Genomic DNA, 22738 nt, shown 5'->3' on the forward strand with positions numbered 1-22738 from the left:
TGGGAAGGGAAAAATAAAAGAGCCTCTTACCAATAATCTATCAAAAATCCACAAACCTACTCTATCAAGGCAAAGCTGGCTATTGGCAGAAAAGGACACAGATCAGGACTATTACTATAAACTATAAACATTTCTAAACATGTTATTATCTGAGAATCTAGGTGGCAGATCCTAAATCTAGCAACTAAAAAGTCCTAAGATGGAAACAAAAACAACCTAAAAAAATCCTTGAGACATTAAATTCAGAGGGAGGCTAAAAATGTCTTAAAATAAATGCAAAAAACTGAACGTCTTCATCTCATGTTGCCAAGCAGCTCAGGCCATGTAAAGGACACTTTCAAGGAAATGCAGTGTTGTTTTAGCTGTTTCAGTCCCAAAATATTTTAGTGAGACAAGGTGCGTGAGGGAATATCTTTTATTGGACCAACTTCTGTCATTTCCATGGAGACTCAGTACAATTTCACACTTTACTCCTCCACCCTCAGATAATTCCAGTCGAAGACAACACTTTAATGAACTCCACCACAGAAGTGATAACTTACAGGTTTCCATGACCTCATATGTGGCCATGGTGGCTAACACAGAAGATTGATTGCTGGTAGTTGAGAAGTATGATTGATGCAGTTATAACTCAGGCTGCCAAATGGGATAAACTTGCTCATAACAATAACAAAAGATTTAAAACTTTAATTAAAAGTCATGATGCAAATGAAAGATATTTTGTACCATTGGAAAAATTCAGTAATCCTGTTGCAGCGCTGTCCAATTTTTGGGGGGAATTCAGAGCAGACAGAAGGGTAGGGATGCAGTGAGATTTGTCTGCATGTGAATACCACAAATTTTAGGGCATTATATGTGTCATATGCTCCCAGGAGTGGAAAGACAGGGGAAGGAAGCTGAAGGCGCTATAAAATTGCACCAGTCTCTGATATAATGATTTCAACTGAATTTCACAATCCCACATAAAATCAAAATAAAGTATGAAATTCTTAAATTGTTGTTTTTCCTGAATTTAAATCCCATCATCCATGTCAAAAGATGAGAAACAAGACTCAAACACCTTTTTCCTCAGATGAACATGACTGCATCTGTCATCTATCCAGCTAAACTGATGTTAACTTATAGTAACAAATCATATATATTTTGAGAAGCAGAAGCAGCAAACAAATTCCTGCAAAAAGTGATGCAAGTGATTGAACTTGAAGACTCTAGAAATGAACTGCAAGAATAAAGCTGCCTTAAAACATTAGTTATGATGCTGCTATCATTTTAAAAAATTATATACTAACCCTGCCTGGATTATGTGAAAACACTATTGATAAGTCTATCTCCCTCCCTACTTATCTCAAACAAGTGATGGATGGGTTGTGCTTAGATGGCTGACAAGGATAAAATTGACACCAATATAAATGCTTGTTGAGTTGATCTAAAAGCATATTTTTATTCTATTGTCAGACTAAGCAGTCAAGTTTATGCTGATATTTTATTATACCTGCCCTGTAAAGACTTAGCACTTGACAATGCTTTTACAATTGTATAATAGAACTAATAATTAAATTCACAAAGACAAAATAAAAGCTCATTTTTAAAATCTTCAGGATTTTAAAAAAATCAAAATTTTAAAAATCAAGATCAAAAGTCATATTTCATCTTGGCCATTCTTTAACAATGTCTTTTGTATAAAGAGTAAGCATAGTGTGTTATTTTTAAAGTAAGAAGAAAGAACTTTTAAAAGTAGCACATCCTTTGTAACATTATACCCAATAGATTTGTAGTATGAAAATAAGCCTCAGCTATGTGATGGGTTAATTTATCTCTAAAGAGCGTCCCATATATCCTATTGTTCATAATTGTCTTGAAATCATTTTTTTTAAATAGTTTTCTGCTTTGGCCTCTTCCCCACTATATTTCTTTATGCAACAATCTTATGCAAATACACAGATGCAAAATCGCTCCATTTTCCACCCCATCTGGAAACAGACTTTTGCATGTTTTAGTAGCAGTATTTATAGTTTGGCCAATCAACAAAATACTGTCAGAAAATTATATTTCGGGCTGAGGTAATTTTTACACATTACCTTCTATCTGAGATTTTTAAACACACTTTGTAGACATTTATTAATTTATCCTTGAAATGACTCTGGGTGCTAGGCAAATAAGTAGTGGTCTCATTTTACAGCTGAAGAAACTCAGAGAGATTAAGGAACAAATTTTCAAATGTGTCCACTAATTCTGGGCACTTCAGTTTTTGGATGCCCAACTAAAATCTGATTTTTCAGACGTCTGAGCACCCACAACTCCACCCTACAGTCAATGATACTTGCAAATGCTAAGCACTTCAGAAAATAAGGCCCAAACAATAAATAAATTTGCAGGAGAGAAGAAAGACACTTAGTGTATGGTTTCTAATGAGAATGTTTCTCGATATATTGCATGTCATCAAATATTGGAGAACACACACACAAAAAGAGGATGAATAAGGGTCTTCAAACACATTTTTGGGTTCTGATGACATTACAAACAATTCTATCCTAACACTCTAATAGTTACCATGATGTCAGTAGAATAACCTGGTACCATAATCCCCACTCTAATTTTTGTAGTCTGACAGAATAAAGGGAAAGAGGCACTGGGAGTTCATTGTTCAGTAAACAACATTTTAGTGTAAATTATATGTACAAGATGGGTGCCAGTATGGTTTCCATGTATATTACCTCCAATTTTAGTCACATGTAACTTTTCTAAATAGAGCTCTTATTATTTTCTTCTGCTAAGAGAGCAGGTTGAACTCCACACCGTTCTTCATACCTCAGACCATTAGGGTCCTTATATTCCACATCACCTCTGCAAATCATGCGATTTCTATGGCTAATTAGAAAGAATCCCTGACTCCACTTTTGACCTTCGATCTTTCATATGACGCAGCACAACATATTGCGACCATCACACCACTCAGGTAGCTCCAAGCTTCTTTCCACTCTCTCAGCTCTCTGATATTATTTAAAAGGCTGAATTGCCAGGTGCAGAGCACCTTTCTGAATTCCCAATGATTTCAACAGAAGCTGAAGATGCTCAGCAGCTTTTAGAACCTGGTCTGAATTGATTATCTTCAGCTCTGTCAGCAATAAATCAGATCCATCACCAATAAATTCAACTTAGATACTTCTATGTATTTTAAAGGAGGAATTTGTTTAGGGTATGCTCTTATCTAAGAGAATTTGTCAGGCCTTAAGAGATTACAAATTAGATATTTTTTAAAAGCTCCCCAATTTCATATGTACACTTGAGTTAAGATACGGGCATTTGTGAATTTACTTAGATTACTAGCTTGGCTTAAAGCTGTCTGGCTTTGGGACAGCCCCTTTGATTTACCATCCTGTGGCTAAATCACTGCAGGAATTTGGACAAGACCCAATTCTATTTGTTTAAAGTCTGATCGTGCGGCTTTCACATTTCTAACTTACCCAGCAATCATTTGCTTTTAATTACTATTTGCTTCAACTACATCAGTAATAAATGTGGTGGCTATGTAAATTTATGAGTTTGGTGGAGCGGTCATCTTCATGGAGGCCTAATTATAAATTTAACTTAGACAGTGAATCTTCTTAGAAACTAATTTTGGCCAAGTCTTTATATATTTAAAAAAATAAATAAAAAGGAAATGAAAAGCCATATATGAAAGATTCCACACAGTACACCTGATTCACTTCAATGGCCATTTCCTTGCCTCACCAGTCTTGCTGTATGACTGTAGAAAGCTTTAAAAAAACAAGTTGATTTAATGTTTCTATTTATTTAAGGTGTCCAGTTTCCAGAGGAGTCTGTGACTAGTGGGTTTTAAATGCAATTTAGCATTTAAACTCATTTTCAGCTATGTCCCTGTGGACCAGCAATTGGAAAAGGAAAGGAGTTCAAAGAAGAAGGGTTATAACCTTTCAATGGTATGTTTGTGTGGTCTTTTAAAATACGCATCTTCTGTTACCATTCTTCCTACATTCAGAAAACACTGGAGCCCACAGCCAGGTTAACAACCTGCTGGTACAGAAGACATCCTGGGTAGTAGGTATGTATCAAAACCCAGCAGCCTTTTATGATTGCTAATGCAAATATATAAAGTTTTTTTCCCCTACTGCTAACTGTATCATAATGAAAGCCTATTCTCTAAATGGGCAACTTTACCATTTCAAAAACCAAAACAAAACCACCACCCCCGCCACAAGAATCTGAACAAGAGGCACAAAACTAAAAATATCTACACAATCTTCATTTTTTGCATATTCAAGAGTTGCCTGGATCCTATTAATTGTTGTGTTACAGTTGCACTTAGCAGTTCCAACCAAGATTGGGACCCCCATTGGTTTAGGTACTGTACAGGCACATAGTGGAAGACAGTTCCTGCCCTGAAGAGCTTTGGTCCAAATAGACAAGATAGACAAAGGATGGAGGAAAAGCAGAGGTGAAGTGACTTGGCAAGAATCATTAGCAGTCTAGTGACAAAAGCGGGAATAAAGCCAGATCTCCTGAAGCCTGATCTACTGCTCTATCTATCAAATGACACTGTTTTTTATTACACAGTACTTGCATCTGTCTGCCTTTTTGGGTACCCGAGAATTAGCTTGTGCCCTGTGTAGTGATGTCATTCTCTGTTGCCAGTGATACTTATGTGAATGGTGTTCCAATGCCACTGATTCAGCCTCTGGACTTGGACTCTGCTTCCATGCTGACACATAAGCCCATGTTTGGAGGTACTGAGCTCCTCAACTACTGATCTTTCAAGTTATTTCTTTTCTTCCATCAATTCTGGTAAACATATAGGACCAAAATTTGTCTGGGAGCCATACAGTAGGCTGCCACTGATTTCAATGGGCGTTGTGCACATACCTCTGAAGGCAGAATTTGGCCCATCAAGGGGACTATAATTAAGTAGATAAACTTCATATACATTACGAGGCAGTCTGACTACCTGTTTCCTCCCACAACCTTTAAAGCTAGTGCTATCTACACAGTGGTCCAGAGCCCACATGAAGATTGTCAGAATCTACAAAAAGGCTTATGTTTGTCCTACAATATGTAGGCGTGACCACTCAAAGCAAAAACAGTGCATTTTGCGTTGTGGTCTCTGTGAGCCAAACCCTGGGAGTGAAAATGATGGGGGTTACATTCTTCTAGATGTTATGAGTATTGGGTGTGGTTTCTGGGCTCCTGGCAAATTTCCAGCTAGGCCTGAAGTTAGTTACCCTGCTTTAAATATTTTGGGATATCTATAAAGTCTTCTAGTTTATCCATTATATTCCTTCATCTTGCATTTTATAGAATGATATATGGAACAGTGTATAAATATTGTTTTCAGCAAAAAAAACTTTACTAGACCCTGGTTGTGCTGATGGTATGTTAATAGTTAGACTTTACATGGCAGGAAGATGGGTCTAAGAGACAGACTTATTTTGCAAGATTTATTCTTTTTAACTAGAGCATTGCTCTTTAGAGGTGAGCAGTCTAGCAATGCTTGCAGCACAGGGGCCAGGCAGTTGAAAGGTCATCAGAATGTACCAAGGTTACAGGAGAACCGACACAAAATCCTGGTTTCTGTATAACCAGCTGAACAGTAAAGCTGACCATTCCATCACTGAACCTCTATGAATGTTACCACTAAAATGAAGTGCAGACATTTTTACCATGTCATTTAACTGCCAATATCAGGATACCCAGGTTTGGTGGGACAGTCCCAGAGTCTTAGCCTGTTATACTAAAATTAGAGTTTTGTCTCCATTCCAACTATTCTGAAAAACACCTACAAAATTTGCTAGTATAGCTACAAAATAGATCAATGCACTTTTTTTACTTAAGAATCACTTTCGAAGAATAATTTAAAATAAAGGCCCTCACTCCAAAATAAGTAAAGAGAAAACCAATCTAAAATAGAAATTTATTTGTTTTAGTTAATCAACTGAAATAGAAAAATGTAAATTGCTCTGAACCCAGGTGTTTTGATGAGGGGTGCGCATGTGTGTGTGTCTCTGCTCTTGCTAAAAATTATTTTGGGACAATGTAGGGTTTAAAAAGTAAAAGAAAAGTTGCCCCAGCGCCACCTGAGGTGAGCTGATAAGATAAAACAAAAATAATGGCCAGAGTTGCATAGGCACACAGAAGTGTCTGGATTTTAACTAACACTACCCATCTAGAGGTGTCATATGGTTGGAATTCCAATGAGGAAGAGGACAGAAGGGGTTATGAATAAATGGGAACCCAAACCCACTCTCTGCAAATTCCTCTCTTCCCTTGTTGTGTCTCATCTCACACTCATCATGTTGTGGTCAATTTTTGTAATAGTTATAGTGAAAAGTTAAAAATTATGATAACCCATTAAATGGAAGTAATCCAAAAACAGTGTCTGTCTGGAAATTATTGATGGCAAGTGAAGTTTCAAATGTGGTTCCAATTGCTACATTTCTTTGAGATGTCAGCAGAAAAGATGCACAGACAGACCCATTGCAAATGTACATGCTTGTACACTCTCCATGGTTATTTTTTTAACTCACTATGGTTTGATCAGCTTGCACTGAAGCTAAGGGCAGACTGAAAACAGGATCCTAAAATAGAATTATAGCCTCAGATTCAAAATTTACCTGTTTTTCATTTCAAATAACGTATGCATCTGAGTCTGAATCCATGACATGCACAGTCTACCAATTTCTCCCTCTTTCATGCTGCTCCTCTTAGGTCCTTACCTTCCAATTCCCTCTTGTTCTCTGCTGGTAGACCACAATTCCCTTCTATATGGTCACACAATTTTATTTCCCTCTTCACTAGTTGTCTTTTCACTGCCCTCTGCTACTCCTTCTCTCTCGAACCCTGAATCTTCTCTCCTTCTTTGTTGTTGCCTTTCAGTCTTTGTCCACCTCTACAGCATTTCTCATCTCCCTGTTCTAGTGATCGGTTCTATTGCAGAGTGGATTTCTCTTCCTGCTCAAGCAGCTCAGCCACCTATTGACCCAAATTTATAATGCACTTGACATGATCTCATAATCCACAAATGGGATACTACTCCCATGAATTATCACTTTAAAAAAAATTGATTGCATTGCCTGTAAAAACTGCAATCCATCACTTACTCTAAAAAATAGTGGGGTTTTATCTTATAATAAAACTGTTAATTCGTAAAAGATCCTGGATTTGGCTTTGCTTCTTTTGTTAAAAAACAAAGTGTATGTACCTTAGCATTTTGAAGCGGAGGCTGATAACTAGAAGGCCGATAGTACATCCTCTGCATAGCATCTGTGTGGATGTCTCCGAGAAACAGCTCCTCCACTAGGTGATCTAAATTATGATGTAGATACTGCTTCTCAACTCGGATCAGTTGAAGTTCATGCATGGCAAAATTGAGAGCTCTGGTGCTTTCACAGCCATTCTCTTCTCTCCATAAATTGTAGCTCACATCCTGCTCCCAGGAAGCATTGTCTGGTACAAATCCAGGACACGTACGGTTTACCAACCGACTCAGTTTTTCAGCTACTGCTTCACTGTGGCAGGTAACCTGAATGTTATGTAGCTGGTAATCGGCTTCAGTTCCCCCTCGGATGATCCAAGATGCTTGACGAAGACGAATTTTACCACGGATAACTAAGGTGTAGGTAGGGTTTGTGCAGCGGTTTCCACCGTAATAAAACTGGTAGGCCTTGAATGTGTTATTGTGGTAGAATCTATAGGATCTTGTCATGAACTCTGGACCTGATCTAACTTCACAGCTGTAGGAGGATTGAAAATGATGAAAAACACAATTTTAGAGAGATGTAATACACTTACTACAATTATACTATGATTAATAAGATGGCCAAATGCTTATAGTATCCACTAGCATATTAGTACTGTCCTAGTACTGTAGAAACCTCTTAAATGCATTTTTAAAAAATATCATTCACCTATCTATGTTACCTACATGGCCACCATGACTGTAGTATCCGAGCTCCTCAGACTTTAATGTATTTATCCTCACAATGCCCCTGTGAGGTAAGGAAATATCACCTTCATTTTGCAGATGGAGAACTCCGACACAGAGAAAACTAAATGAATTGCCCAAAGTAACAAAGAAAGTCTGTGACAGAGGAGAGAACTGAACTTGGGTTTTTTCAAGTCCCAGGTTCCTACCTTAATCCCTGGGCAGCCCTTCCTCTCTCTCTCTCTCTCTCCTCTTTTATCACTTGCACCATTGGGATAATGAGCTCTTATGTTCTTTCTTTAGCTAACATGGTTTTAAATTGGAAAAAAGGGTACTTTTATGTATAGTTGCTCCTAGGAAAATCTAACCCCCAGTCTGTCATTTTATCAACTCTATTTGCTTTCTAGGAGTACGTGATGATTAAAGATGAAGCTTAATTTTTGACCATATTCGTTTGAACGTTTTAATCTTTGCCTTTATAAAAAAATTGTTTCCATTTTTGGTTTTGTCTCAGGAGCATCATGTAAAGCAGTTCTTCCTCATAGAAAATGGCTACTAATTAAATAAATATCCCCCCCCCCTTTTTTTTTTTAAAGTGAATTTAGAGAAAGGACTGAGAGCCCTGAAATATGAAGCACCTTGACTGACCACAGAACAGGTACAGTATTGGGAGCAGCTGTGCAAACTTCCTAAACACTTAGTTATAATATATGTATATAATTTACATGTGAACACCAGCTCAGCAGAAGCTGGACTGAAATCAACAACTCACTTCTAACAGGCTACTAAACAGCCATCAGATGGCAATGCTTTTTGGTTACTTCCTACCTGAATGAGTGATCTAGAGGGAGGCTGTGTTGCTAATCTTGGGGAAGATTTTTAAAGGCACAAAGGGGGCTAGGCTCCCAGCTTGCACTGAAAGTCAAACTCCTCTTTGTGCCTTTGAAAAAAAATCTCTCCCTTGGGTGTCATCCAGGGTGCTTAAAATAAATACTTTTCAAAAAACAATACATTTATTAAGGATGATAAGCTCAGCAGGTTTTACTTTTCAGGTCAATTTTCCATTTACTTTTCATTTAGCATGTTGAGAACTTACTCTTTACGCAGACATATTCCTATGATCACATACAGAAAAAAGTACATTAGAAGAATGTTTTTAGGTTTCAAAGTCAAGCAGCTGAAAATTAGTACATACCAGAATTTAGGTTGCCCATGCAACCTTGATTTGTCACCCTGGTGTGTTCATGTTATGATATAGGCTTCAATTATATGATCACATGCTGCTTTTTCCACAGGACTCTTGAAAAGTGCTAGGCAACCTAAACATCGGAGTTGTTACCAGCTCCTCTTGTTATAAGATAATAGTTTTAGGGCTTTAGGGTCTAATCTAAAGCCTACTGAAATCAATGGAAATACTCCCATTGACTTCAACGGGCTTTAGATCTGGCATATATCTTTAAGTGTGCATGTAAAATGTATTCTTTCATCAGTCAGTCATTTAAATGGTTCCATTGTACAAATAAGAAAGTGTAGGCAAAAAACTATTATATTACTAGTGAAATAAGAACACTAAATCCCATCCAAAAAGGATTACATTAACATAAAATACTTTACATATTTATTAGACTAAAAGTCACATAACTTTTCCATTAAGAGTGTTAGCTACTATGAACTTGCTGTAGCTGTAGGTTTGTTATAAAGTAACAGTGAATGTAAGTTACAGTAACTGAAAAAGTTACAATAGTAATAGAAGCAAAATTTGCAGCTTGTCAGTTTGAAACCTTTGTGGTTTATCTGCTTAGTATAGTCAGAAAAGATTCTCTTGATCCTGCAATTGTTCCACACACAGTATTCCTACTGAAATCTATAGGAGTTTTCAGGCATAATTATGGGCCAAATCCAGCAGTCCTTACTCAGGAACCGTTTTCATTGAGTTGTCATAGCTTTGTCTGAGTAAGGATTACAGGATTGGGCCCCATAAATATCTTAAAACCCCAAACACCCTAACAACACCATTTAAAATAGGTTGATGAATATTGCAGCTGAGACACTGGAACAGAAATCTCTCTCTGCCTGAATGTCATCATGATGTACAGATAAGCACTTGCCTGTGGTTGGGCTGATGAAACAAATTTCTTAATTTGCTACTGACATTTGTTTATGCAAAAGCTCTTAAAGCAAGGACCCATTCATTAGCTCTATTGTACAAAGTCTGTTGTAATATAGTGTCATTTATATAAATAGGTTATAACAATATTTTGTTCTTTCTAAATTAAAAAAAGTTTTAAAAATATTGGATTCCTTACTGTTTAAAATGCTAGACTGCAAAGTAGTGTGTAGCAAGGTAGCTTTCCAGCACACTATTCTGTTGTACAACCAAAGCATCTGTCATTCTAAGTATCTATGAAAAATGCTTTTACATTTGTAGATATTTCCCCCCCAGGTAACTCAAACATCTTGTTTTTTGTTATTCTTACCCGGTAGAGACCCAATGCCCTTCAATGGTGGGAGGCATTTGCACAGTGATTCTGGCTCCATTGTGAAGATGTTTCAGCATGTGATGACACTGTGATTCCTTGAAAGCCCTCCATGCACTCTTCTCTAAAGATCGAGGGTGGGATCTGCTGTCTGGATGAAGAAGGGCAGAACCCTCTCCCAGCCCTGGGAAATAAAAGTGTAAGTTACCAAGGGATTCTGGTGAGAATGATTGATAGACATACAATAAATGAGGGTGAGTAACAGTGCTAACACATCACTCACTTGGCAATGTTATGTGCTTAGGGAAAGAATTGATATTACTTGATCCATGTGAAAAAAAGATTTTACTGGGAAATGTCCCTTTCTGCCAAAAAATTATAAATCCTCTGACTAGATTTCACTAACATTGTAAAATGAGAACAGGATCAGAACCAAAACTGAGGATTCAAATACTGGATTTGAACTTCGTAACTGGTTCTTATGTCTGTCTCTATGAGGACAAGCCCAAAACCTGTACCCAAGCACCTCTGAAACTTTGGGAAAATTGGATCCAGATCTTGTTGTGATCTTTGCGGCATGGGCCCACCTCTAATTTGAATGCTTCTATAATAAACTTGTAAATAAAATCCACCTTTTAAAGTCAAAGGAAAACAGATATTAAAAGCACAGCCTCTGTACACAGGAAGCCTCTGTACACAGGAAGCTTCTGTGATGATTGAGGTGGTCAATTAAAGGCGGATTCTGCTATTTTTATTTTCAGTGAAAAAGGAATTTCAAAAGCTAATTTTATCTCCAGCACACAGTAATTTTGGTTTCTAGTAATGCATACATAGGAAACTCACCAGCAATCTTTCTACACAAAATTAATCAAACAAAATGAATACGTAGCATAAGAAAGAATGCTTGTTGCACTCATTTACACTGCATGCTATATAAGGTGTAGGAAAATATGGATCAAGAGAAAAGCACATCTAGGATAGACAGGTGAACAAATAAGAATCTTAGATCACTGATTAGAAGACAGCCACTGTTTATTAAAACGATTTACCCATTACTATTCTAACAACCATGGAGATGAACCACAGTTTAACACAACTATGTGAAGACAGGAAACATGTAAATAATAATTCAGCAGCACTTGCCGTGTGTCTATTGAATTTATAATAAATTCAGCATTGTTCAGCATTGGGTTGTTAGCATTTCATACCTTAACTTTCCCATAATGTCAAAATTCAGTCTTATCTATTGGTTCTGTACATGGACAGGTTAAAAATCTCATTGCTCCAACCATCCCATCTAATCCGCATAGGCACAGGAACACAATGGAAGCTCCAGAATATGAGGAATAGATGTGGGAAACACACATACCAGACTCTGTTATATTATTGTATAGATATAGTCACAATTCTAGGATGTTTTGTGGCCTGTGAGCTATGTGGTGGGAATAAAAGTCACCTATTGGACCCTTACCTTGCCTACTTGGATGTATCTTGTAATGTGTGTATTATGGGGTGAGGCAATGCAATGTTTAATGAGCACAGCCTCTCACTCCACTGAATAAGTCTCTCAGTGCTTGCACCTTTCTGCATCTTTGTCTGTACATGTTACTGTACCTAGGTATCCAGATGTGGGACCACGCTTTCCTCTTTATATCACGTTAAGATCAGATACAACACTTGTCATACATTGTCCCCTTTTGGCTCTCCATCCCAGCCTTTGACATACCCGTCAATGGCCTGGTGAACAACTATGCCATTGCCTTTATACATCTGTCCTCCCTAGATATAGCCCAAGTGTGCTTGTTCCCATTTCTGGATGCTGTCAGAGGCTTGAATGGGTATGAACATGGGTAAGATACAAGACCCCCTCTGAGCACCATTTATCTTCTTGTATGCTTTCCTGCACACAGGGGGAAGTTTTGCAGCAGCATGTTTTCCTTCTCTTCCACCTTCTGCAGTGAGAATCCCAAGGTTGTTAAGAATACTCTGATGGCAAGGACACATTCTAAATAAACAACCCCACTTCAGGAAGAAAAAAATTTCAATCGGTGCATCATCATTAAGGAGAAAGGGATCCATGATTCAAATTGTATAAAAAGCAAATGTGTTGATAAAATACATTATTTATTTATTCAACTTTGCCATTCTGTTTGATGCTGTTCAGCACATGAAATCTGTTTAGATAGCGCTGCTAGGTCACAGCAATGTGGGTTAGCATTTGGATTATCATAAGGGATTTAAAAAAAGAGAGAGTTGGAGCATGGTGCATTGGGATAAACAAGCAGTTATCCGCTTTGAAAGATATATCATAATTTACATGGGGAAAACATTTGATTATTGGATTACAGAATTAATTGAATATTAAAGTATGTTTGGTATATTAAAGTATGTTGCAGTATGACATGTAAAAGGGTCTTTTAAAATCTTTTTTAGGCAAAGCATTTAAGCATGTTTTCAGCTTTAAGCATGTGAGTGGTGCCATTAACTTCATAGTATTCCCTTGGCTGATATACAATGGAAAGATGTTGGCAGCCTCAGGGTTAACTGTGCTTTTGTGAAATGGAAACAACGTGGAAGTTAATTTAAAAGACCACTTTTAAATAACATTGGAGACCAAACATAATTGCTGTATATTTAGAGCTTTGGCTTTCATTGAAAGGGATCCAAATGTGATACTTTTAATAACAGAGGCACATATGTCTATCTATACTTGTCTGTGGCAAGATAGCTAAGGAAATTATAAAAATTAAAAGGGGCATGTAAGTAGTTTAGACTCAGGATCTGACTTACCTTAAACTTATAAATTAGGAAATATCTTCTGGATCTGATATGTCTCTTAAAAAAACACCAAAATTACCAGTCTATTGCTGAGAAATGTAAAAGCCTTCAAACAAAACCTACATTTTAAATATGACCCACAAAATAATGCGGTAAAGACTTCTTCTGGCTTTGTAGTTTCAGTTATTTAAGGAACACTATTCACAAAAATGGCATCATTCATCAAGCTGGTGTGTAAACAAGATAGTATGTCAAAAAGTAAAATAAGAAAGCCATAATAATTGCAGCTCCATTAGAAATGCAAAAGAAGAAAAAAATAATCAGTATTTTCTAGATGAAGAAAGGAAAACAAATATAGGGAAAGAAGTTATTTTTCAAGTTCTTAAGCAATCAATTGAGAGTAAAATAAGAATTTTTAAAGTATTAAGGTGTTAGCAGTGTATTCAATCGGATAACAGTATTTGGCCCAAAGGCTGGTTTAAAAAAAAAAAAAAGTACTCTGAGCAATTTTGCAGAAAGTCTTCAATTATTACATTTTCAATTTTCAGTGAACTAATATTAATATGAGGTATATTTGCAACAAAAATAGATAACTAGAGTTGGGCTCAAACCCAAAGTATAGACCTCCACTCTGGATATAAATCTGAATTCATAGACCCAATTCTGCGCTCAGTTACAGCAGATTTTCACTAGAGTAACTCTTTCAAAGTCTGTTAAATTGCTATGGATTTAAACTAGTGTAACTGACAGCAAAGTTTGGACCAATATAGCTGTAATGAGCTGAATCAAAACTTTGTCTGCAAACATTTGGAGGTTCAAAATTGAGACCCAGAATTTTTCAAAGTTCAGCATGTTCAATGTCAAATTTGGCCTTTTAGAGAGTTAAACTGGAACTGCAAACAAGATTCAAACCTAGAACTGGATTGGCATGTCAGATACCTGAGAAGTTCCTAATTTACATCAGCTGAGACACATACGGCCAATCTCTTTCTGCATTTACACCACTGTAAATCCAGTGTAGCTCCATTTTAACCCATTCTCACACAAACAACCTGTAGTGGAAGCCCAAGTGCTAAATCTGTGAGCATTACATCATTGGCAGGAATCACTTTTAATACTAGTATTTTATTTCTGTAACAAACTATTTTCAAGTTGGAACTTGTTTTACATGATAAAATTCTTTCAAATAGATGAAGAGTAATTGATTAGACTAAGTATTACTTATCTAGTAAATTGCCCTGCACAATTAAATAAATATACAATTAGAATTAAGTTATCTCTTGATGTGGGAAAGTGCTGGATAACCTCTATGGTAGCTTTTTAATTGCAGTACAAACTTGAAAGATTACAATGGAGAATATAATGTCTCATTGCCAAACAGATGCTTCTATGTTTACTAGTGTTTTTCTCCACTGTAATCCCTTTATACTTCAAAGGGCCCTCACAGGATTGGGACCTAAATTAGACATATCACAGCAAGGGATTACAAATAAAAGATAGGGGGTGGAGTAGGTTGACGTTTACAACTGTAAAAGATAACGTGGTTTTGTTTCATATGTAGTCATTACCTTTCTTATGTGTACATATTTTCAGAACTATATCTAAAAACTAGACCTGTAGTTTAAAGCAGTGGTTCTCAACCAGTGGTATGTACCCCTGGAATACGCAGAGGTCTTTCAGGGGGTACATCAACTTATCTAGATATTTGCCTAGTTTTACAACAGGCTACATGAAAGTCAAAAAGTCAGTACAAACTAAAATTTCATACAGACAATACCTTGTTTATACTACTCTATACATTATACACAGAAATGTAAGTACATTATTTATATTCCAATTGATTTATTTTATAATTATATGATAAAAATGAGAAAGTAAGCAATTTTTCAGTAATAGTGTGCTGCGACACTTTTGTATTTTTGTCTGATTTTGAAAGGAAGTAGATTTTAAATGAGGTGAAACTTGGGGGTACTCAAGACAAATCAGACTTCTGAAAAAAGAGTACAATAGTCTGGAAAGGTTGAGAGCCACTGGCTTAAAAGGAAGGAAATGCTCAGTTTACAATGGTGAAGTTACCCCTAGAGATGCCAGACAAGGATTTTAAGACATAGCAATTAAAAAGAAACTCCCTCAAGGCTGAGTGGCCCAGAATGAGATCTTCTGTTATTTTATGGCACAAATCCTGAAGTCCTTACTAAATGCCCAATACTGAAATATTCTGAGAATCTCTTAGGAGTGGCTGAACAGCTTCAAAATCTAGTGAAATCAGTTCACTCAGCATGTTGGAGAGTTAGACCTTCTGTCCTAACTCTTACAAAACATCTTTTTCAGTGAACAATTGAGTAATGGCAGTAAGAACTTGAAACTCCGGCCTCCATACCTGTGTGAAAAGTCAATCTACTGAAATTCTTTTACTTTAGTTTTTAAGTAGATGCATTTGTGCTCTCTTCTTTAAAACAGAATCAGTGTCCCTCAGAACTGTATTCCTAAATCTGTATGCATGGTGGAGGAATGAATGGATTTGGCAAGGAGAAAGGTTTGCATCTTTTGGGTTATGCTTTCAAGGGATTGTTATAAAATAATGTATAAAAATTAACTTAAATATTATGAAAAATTCCTTGATAATGCCCTTTAATGTAACTTATTAAGCACTGTTTACCAAAAGGCACATAAGTGCTGTACATAAAAACCAAAACAAAATCCAATCAAACCTGAGTCCAATGGTTCAACTATGGATTTCCACCACTATATGAGAGAGGAGGATAATTGTGAGTTTAAAGCAGTTGTTTCACATTCTGTTGTTTCATATAAAATGTTTTAAGGTGTTTTATAAAATAGTGACCTCTGTAATGTTTAATTAAATTTTGCACTATAATGGGCCACCGTCACTGAATGAAGAAAATGTGGTGGCATCTCAAGTGTGTGTGTTTTGTGAACTATTAAGTGTTCAAGTCTGCTTCCACTGAAGTCAATGGGAACTTTGCCATTGATGTCCAGGGAGTGGGGGAGGGAGAAGGAGGGGGTGGAACTGGACCCTGAATGCAACACAATATGTAAAGTAGTTTGACTTTGCCCTTTTTGAAGCAAACATCTGTTCTATACCACAGACATCTGCAAAATTCTAGGTTACAGACTACAGACATCTATTCTATACTACATACAAATTAGGGAAAAACTCAGGCAAAACTCCCACTGAACTTACTGGAGCTTTGTCTGAGTACATACTGCAGGACAAGATCCTATATCAAACAAAGTAATCATGCAATCTGTGCACAGTGGAGATACACTACAAATGTAACTATTGTACAAAAGTTGCATTAGTAACCAAGTATTAGTGTTGTCTTGAATACCTGAAAGACTTTTCTTTCTCCATCATTTTCATTGGTTTTATTTTTAAGTTTACAGACAACCTACCACCCTATTTCAACACATTCTACACAGCACACATATATATACATAGCACAAAATTCAGCTGTCACACGAGTGTAAATCTACCACGAATCCACTGAAAAAATCAAGAGTTACTCTGAATTTACACTTGATTTTAACTGAATGGAATTCAGTCCACACCATTTTTTTTTTTAAATCTTTCTCTCTTCATCTACCTCCATGCTTTATATAGTAAGCACTGAACAGAGGGAACTCCCTTTCTGATTTATCCTCTCCTAAATCCTAAATGAATTTAGTTATTTTACTAAAGGGAACATGCATCCCATAGGTCACACTGCTATAGTTCAAGCCTTGCCCATCTCTATATATTTTATTGTATTTTAATGAATGAGGCAAGAAAGGAAATAAAACACTTCTATCCAACCAATTTCAGTGAGATTGTTGGAGCACTTTTATATATTAATTTATTTTTACATAAACAGTTAATTCTGCCATGAAAAGTCTAACAGTCCTGCCTGCATAAACTTCATTAAAACTGAATATTTTAGTGGGGGATGTTATATAATGAACCAATTATTATTGTATTTAAAAGTTGCTAATTCATTACTATAACAATCACATATTCAGAAATACTTCACTAGATTTGTAACAAATTAGTCATTGCAAAGTAAATTAGTCATTTTGTTTTGAATCCACTTTACTGTAGTTCTGATTAATCAGGTTTTCTAAAGCTGAATGGTTTCAGCATTTGACATCTGAAACTTTTGTGGCTTTTCATATAAGCAAAGAAAATACTGATAATGGACAACTTCCAGCTGCAAATCTCCTTTGACATTCTACAGGTTTTATTTTGACAAATGAGTACATGTTTTTCAAAATGTTAACTCAACAATATTAAGAGTTATGTTGCAATGAAAATATGAGCTTGAGTCTCGTACTACATTTACATAGTTTTACTTCCATGAAATTAACAAAAAGCACTTTGAATTAAAAAGGGAACGCAAAAGCTTTAATTCTTCTTTCTATACACACATTTAATTCACTCTTGGGTTGCCAAACGCAATTCAGTTGACTGAGAGACAGTCAAGTAGCTAAAAGACCTTTGCATTACTGTCCTTCAAGCTGGTCAGTAGTTCTTTTCTACTATTGACTGGCTATCCATTGCCTGAGAGATGGCCATATATGACTTGATGACCTAAAGAAAAAAGCCCCAGACTGGTGCAATACATTTAGAGAATATAATCAAACATAGAATGGACAAAGACTAGCTTCTAGATTCAACTATATATTTGGGCACTGTATCCCACTGTTTGTTCCTATCTCAGCCTAAGGGGGCAATAGTTTTCCACAATAAATCTCAGCTCCAGTCCTTATGTTAGATATGTATATGTTCACAAACAAGTTTTCACGTTACTTCTTTCTAAAAAGCATTTGACTAGGTATATTTTGTTTTCGGATACATAACTGCAGAAGGAAAAAGTAGATGATTTTTCTGTTTCATCTTCTTTTGGCAGCTGTTGTTTTTATCTGATCATTGGCCCGAATTTGTTTCCCATTTCAGCCAAAGTTTAAAACTGCTCTGTAATTCCAAGCAGATGAGGCTGGGAGTCTAACCCTATAATTATACCTTCTTTCCTCTACCCTCTAACTTCAAACCTTCCATTTTGACTTTTAGATTCCCAGATCACAGAGTTTTAAGATACACCTTGGCGTCCAGGCAGGTCTGGCTCCACTAGACTTGTTTACATAATAGTCTATCCCCTCTGGTGAGCAAATGCTCTCTCTAAAAAAATAAAACACACACAAATTATCATTTATAGAGTACCATCTGTCTGTTTAGCTTGAAACCCTAGAGAAATAGAGAAAGACACACTCCTCACTCCAAACAGACATTTTTAAGAAGGGTTGTAAAGTTCTGACTTCTGTTCCCAGTTCTAAAGCTGGATTTAGTGGGGTGCCCAGTTTTAATATACTTGAAAGAGGCTTTCAAAGTAGATCTTGGGACCCAAGGAAGTTTATTGAAGAAGGCTGGATGCTGCAGAATATCCCAGTATTAGGTACAGTCCTCAAAATACTTATGTAATTAAGTAGGCGGAGACACTTTTCCAGAATAATATCTCACCAAAATTTTCAAACATGGGTGCATAAAGGTAGGCATGTAAATATGTATTTAGGCACCTAATTAAATAGCCTAATTTTCAGTGGTGCTGAGCACCTTCAACTATCTTTTAAGAAAATTGAAACTGTGGTGCTCAGCACTTCTGAAAATTGGATGCTTAAATGTGGATTTACAAGCCAAACTTTATGCACCCAGCTTTGATAATTTTGTCTCGTCTCACTTAAAATTAACCCTGCTCCCACCGCAATGCTGTTTCAGAAGACGTTCAGTCTGGTTATATGTTTAGGCAGTGTCAAAGCAGAAGTGGGCATATTTGAAAGTAATAGGTCTAAAGAGCCTTTGTGTTCTAAATCAAATTATTATTATTATGAGCACTACACCCAATACTAACATACTGGATTATCTAATCTGTCTCAAGAAGTCTCTCTCAATAAATACTCTCAAATTCAAAGAACACTCCTTAGGAAAAGCCTGAAGGTGAAATCCTGGCCCTATTGCTTAGCAAAGTTCTGGTTGAATTAATTAGGGTTAGGATTTTACTCAGAGCTTCTTAAAGCAGCATTGGATTGAGCTCCCCCAGTCGGGATGCAGTGCCAGAGCTGGTGCAGACAGATATTTTTAAATTAACAGAATGAACAAGCACTTCCTAGGAAAATGGTGGGGCACCTCCCCTGTGATCACGTTTGTCCAAATGTTTTACTAAGACAGATTCTTAGCAATGAGGGTTTAAGCAAAGTGAACGAAGTCACTGTGTGCTTTGATTTTACACGGCCATATGCTTCCCCTCTGGCAAATAAGAGAACAATCCTGTTGGCCAACTCTCCGCTTCCAAGGCATAAACAGGCACGAAGCGTTTCCCCATAAGCAAGCCTCGCTTGGTCCTTCTTCATAAGCCCATGCAATTTTTGACCACATCAAGAGCCGCCGAACCGGCTCTGGAGCGCTCCTGAAACCCTCACGAGTTCGGGCTGGTTCCCGCCCCATAGCTCAGGATATTGTTTGGAAACCCTACAGGGGAGAGCTCTTCGGGGGGGTTGATCTCGGAAACAAACCCCACCGCTCCCCTCCCTGCAACACCCCACAGCCTTAAAGTCCTGCATTGACTCCAGCAGCACAAGGCGGCTGCTGTCCCTGCCTGCCTGCCTCCCTCGCAGCCGTCCCGGGAGGAGGAGGGAGGCTTGCCTGTTCCTGGAGCGAGGAGAAATGAACGCCCCGGGGCAGATCCCTCCCTCAGGCACTCACCGTGCAGGAGGAGCAGGGCTAGGAACAGGTATCCGACCAGCTCCGACCAGGGCAGGAACATTTCCCGCTCTCCGCCGCCTCTCGCCTTCTTTCCCCTCCTGCTCCTCACACGTCGGGCTCCCCCCGGCTCCGAGCAGTCCGGACCCGAGGGCGGCTGGGGGGCGGCTGGCATCAAGGGTCCTGTCTTCAGCGCGGGCTTGACAGCCAGGCAGGCGAGGGGCCGCGCGGCGCGATCAGCAGCAGCTGCTGCTGCTGTTGCTTCCCGGCGGGGCAGGGCGCGGGGCGCGAGCCGCGGGCAGGAGCCGGGCGCGAGCGGCTGCAGAAGGCAGCGGTGCGGGGGGAGGTCCCGTCCCGTCCCGTCCCGTCCCGTCCCAAGCGCCCGCCGCCCGCCCTCATGGGAGTCCCATGGCTTCTGCACCGCCTGCTGCTCCCTGGGCGGCGCAGCCCGGCTGCGGCTCTCCCACGCCGCCCTCCGGCTGCAGCAGCCTGCCGCCCTCCCTGCCCACCAGCGGCGGGGCTCTGTCTGCCCGGCGTCCGTCTGTCCGCCCTTCTCCCGCTCCCCGCCTGCGTCTCTCTGCTCGCTCAGCTGCTGCCGCGGCGGCTCCTCTTCATATTCCCCCCTCCCGCCCCCCGCAGGAGGGGGAGGGGTCAGGGCCGCGGGGGCTCCGCGCTGCCGAGCGCCACCGACTCCAGAAACCGGACACCCGCAGCCGAGAGGAGATCAGAGAGCGAGAGGCCGCAGGCTCCCTCCCGGCCCCGCCCGCCTCGGACGGCTCCCGCCGTGGGGGGCTGCAGAGCGGGCACTGGAGGGGGAGGAGGGACCCTGCGGGGCTTGGCTTTGCGCTGCCCGTCTCCCACTCTGCCCTCCAACCCCGTCCCTTCCAGCCGTCGGCAGCACGGGGTCAAGGCGCGTCCCCCTGTCCCTCCCAGCGCCCCCAGTCCCCCACCACTGCCATCCGGCTGGTGGGGGTGTCACACAGCGCCCTCCAAGGACCTGGGAGAGCCGCGGCAGAGGAGAGGGAGTGAGATTCACCTGGGGTCCCCCTGCCCCAGCATTTCAGGATCCACCCAGAGAAATCATGGCAGGGGAAATTACTGGCCAGTTACACACAACACTGTATTTGTAAATGACGTAGCCGGCCGGCAAATGGGATTTGACCGTCTAGAGTTGGGAAAAAACAGTTGGGAATAAGTTATTCATCAGTTGTCTGGGAAAACCCAGATCAGCCAAACTACTGGCAAATACTGTTTGACCAGCTGTATTGGAAAGGAATGGATCTTGCCAGCCTTGTTTCGCTTTACTGTACATAAGTAGCATTTTCAAAGAGGTATAACAATACAGATTGGCCTGAACAGCAATGGTGTCTATACATTGATTTTAAAAAGGAAACAAACAGTGTATATTTTCCCCTGAAAGGCAACATGCATGTGACAGAACTGTTAGAAATCCCAATGTAAATTAGACATGTTTTAACCAAAAGTCTAAGCTGCCTTCTTTGGTGTTCCATTCTGCTGCTTGCATTCCTCTATGTCTGTTGTTGATTAGTTTTGCCTTTGGTCTAGCTTTAGGCCCCAGTCAGGCAAATACTTATGCATGTGCTTAACTTTATGCATGTGAAATCAGTGGAACTGCTTATGGGCCTAAGGCTAAGTACATGCATGTTTTCAGGATCTGGGGCCTTACTTTGTAATGGCCTCTGGCCAGGAACCTCCTCTTTTCATTTTTGCTTGTGTTCAGTTCTGGCACCTCATTACCAGAAATGTGTGACAAATTGGAGAGAGTTCTGGGGAGAGCAACCTAACTGGATAGAGTTCTGTATAGATGAACTAAATAACAATTAGCACTTACATAGTACTTAATATATTCAAAGGGATGCACAGACATTAACTAACTAATCCTTCCAAGACCCTTTTGAGATATGTTTAAGTATTAATATGCCCATTTCTACTGGGGAGGGGAGAACTGAGGCAGAAACTAACAGTGAGTCAAGATTAGAACTCAGGAAATTTTGATTCTTAACCCTTGCTCATTCATTTACACAAGTATTTCTCAAACTGTAGACCATGGTTTGCAGAGCACTTACTGGAGATGTGTGCTGATCAGATGGTGTTGGCTGTCCTCTATATTACCTAATAAGTGAGATAAAATGAAGAGCAACACTTGAATTTTTTTTAAAAAAACCTAACAGGTGAATATGCTTTTCACATTAAAGACAGTTAAAAATATACAAATACTTACCCACTGTAACTTTCGCTGTAGAGGAAAGGAGATAATTCTTGGCAGAATATCTCATTTATGTTGCAGTTCACTCCATTAGTGTGTTTGGAAACCCCTGCTTTACACCTTGCTGCCTTATGAGGAAAACCAAAAAGGAACTAAAACGTGTTGTTTGTCAAAACAATAAGTGAGGGGGAACAGATGTCTACAAATATTTAAAGGATGTAAATGGGCAGAGAGGCCACAGAGTAACTAGGAATATTGGAATTAAATTAAGAAAAAGGAAAATTAGGGTGAATATCCAGAAAACTTTTCTGAAGGTGAGATCTGTTTGTCTGTGGAGCTGGAGAGATGGTGGAAGTAAACTATACAAAATACTACTGTTGTTGGCAACAGTCCTGTTTTGAAAGGGAGATGTACCAATGGTTCTCTTTCATCTGTAGATCTGTGATTGAGTTAATGGATAGCTTCAGTGAGTGAGGAAGGAACAATAAACAATGAAAAGGTGATGTTTATTTAAATACGGTAAAAGTATCTGCATTTATGGTTTCTGAGGACCTGACATACAATAGAGCAGG

At 38.9% G+C, this 22738-nt stretch overlaps 1 protein-coding gene across 1 annotated transcript in view; it reads right to left on the minus strand.

Annotated features, from left to right (window-relative positions):
* The window catches only part of APCDD1 (APC down-regulated 1), a 33399-nt gene extending 12898 nt beyond the window's left edge, over positions 1-20501 (minus strand). The window contains exons 1-3 of the mRNA XM_067547842.1: positions 19943-20501; positions 10414-10597; positions 7214-7745 (exon numbers count right to left, since the gene is read on the minus strand). Of these exons, the coding sequence (XP_067403943.1) occupies positions 7214-7745; positions 10414-10597; positions 19943-20114 (888 nt within the window). The 5' untranslated portion in view covers positions 20115-20501. The remainder of the gene's footprint in view (positions 1-7213; positions 7746-10413; positions 10598-19942) is intronic.
* Between the last annotated feature and the right edge of the window lie 2237 nt (positions 20502-22738).

Source organism: Emydura macquarii, unplaced genomic scaffold (genome assembly GCF_026122565.2).
Source record: "Emydura macquarii macquarii isolate MOO-44397 ecotype Brisbane River unplaced genomic scaffold, CSIRO-AGI_Emac_v2 contig_212, whole genome shotgun sequence".
NCBI lineage: Eukaryota > Metazoa > Chordata > Testudines > Chelidae > Emydura > Emydura macquarii.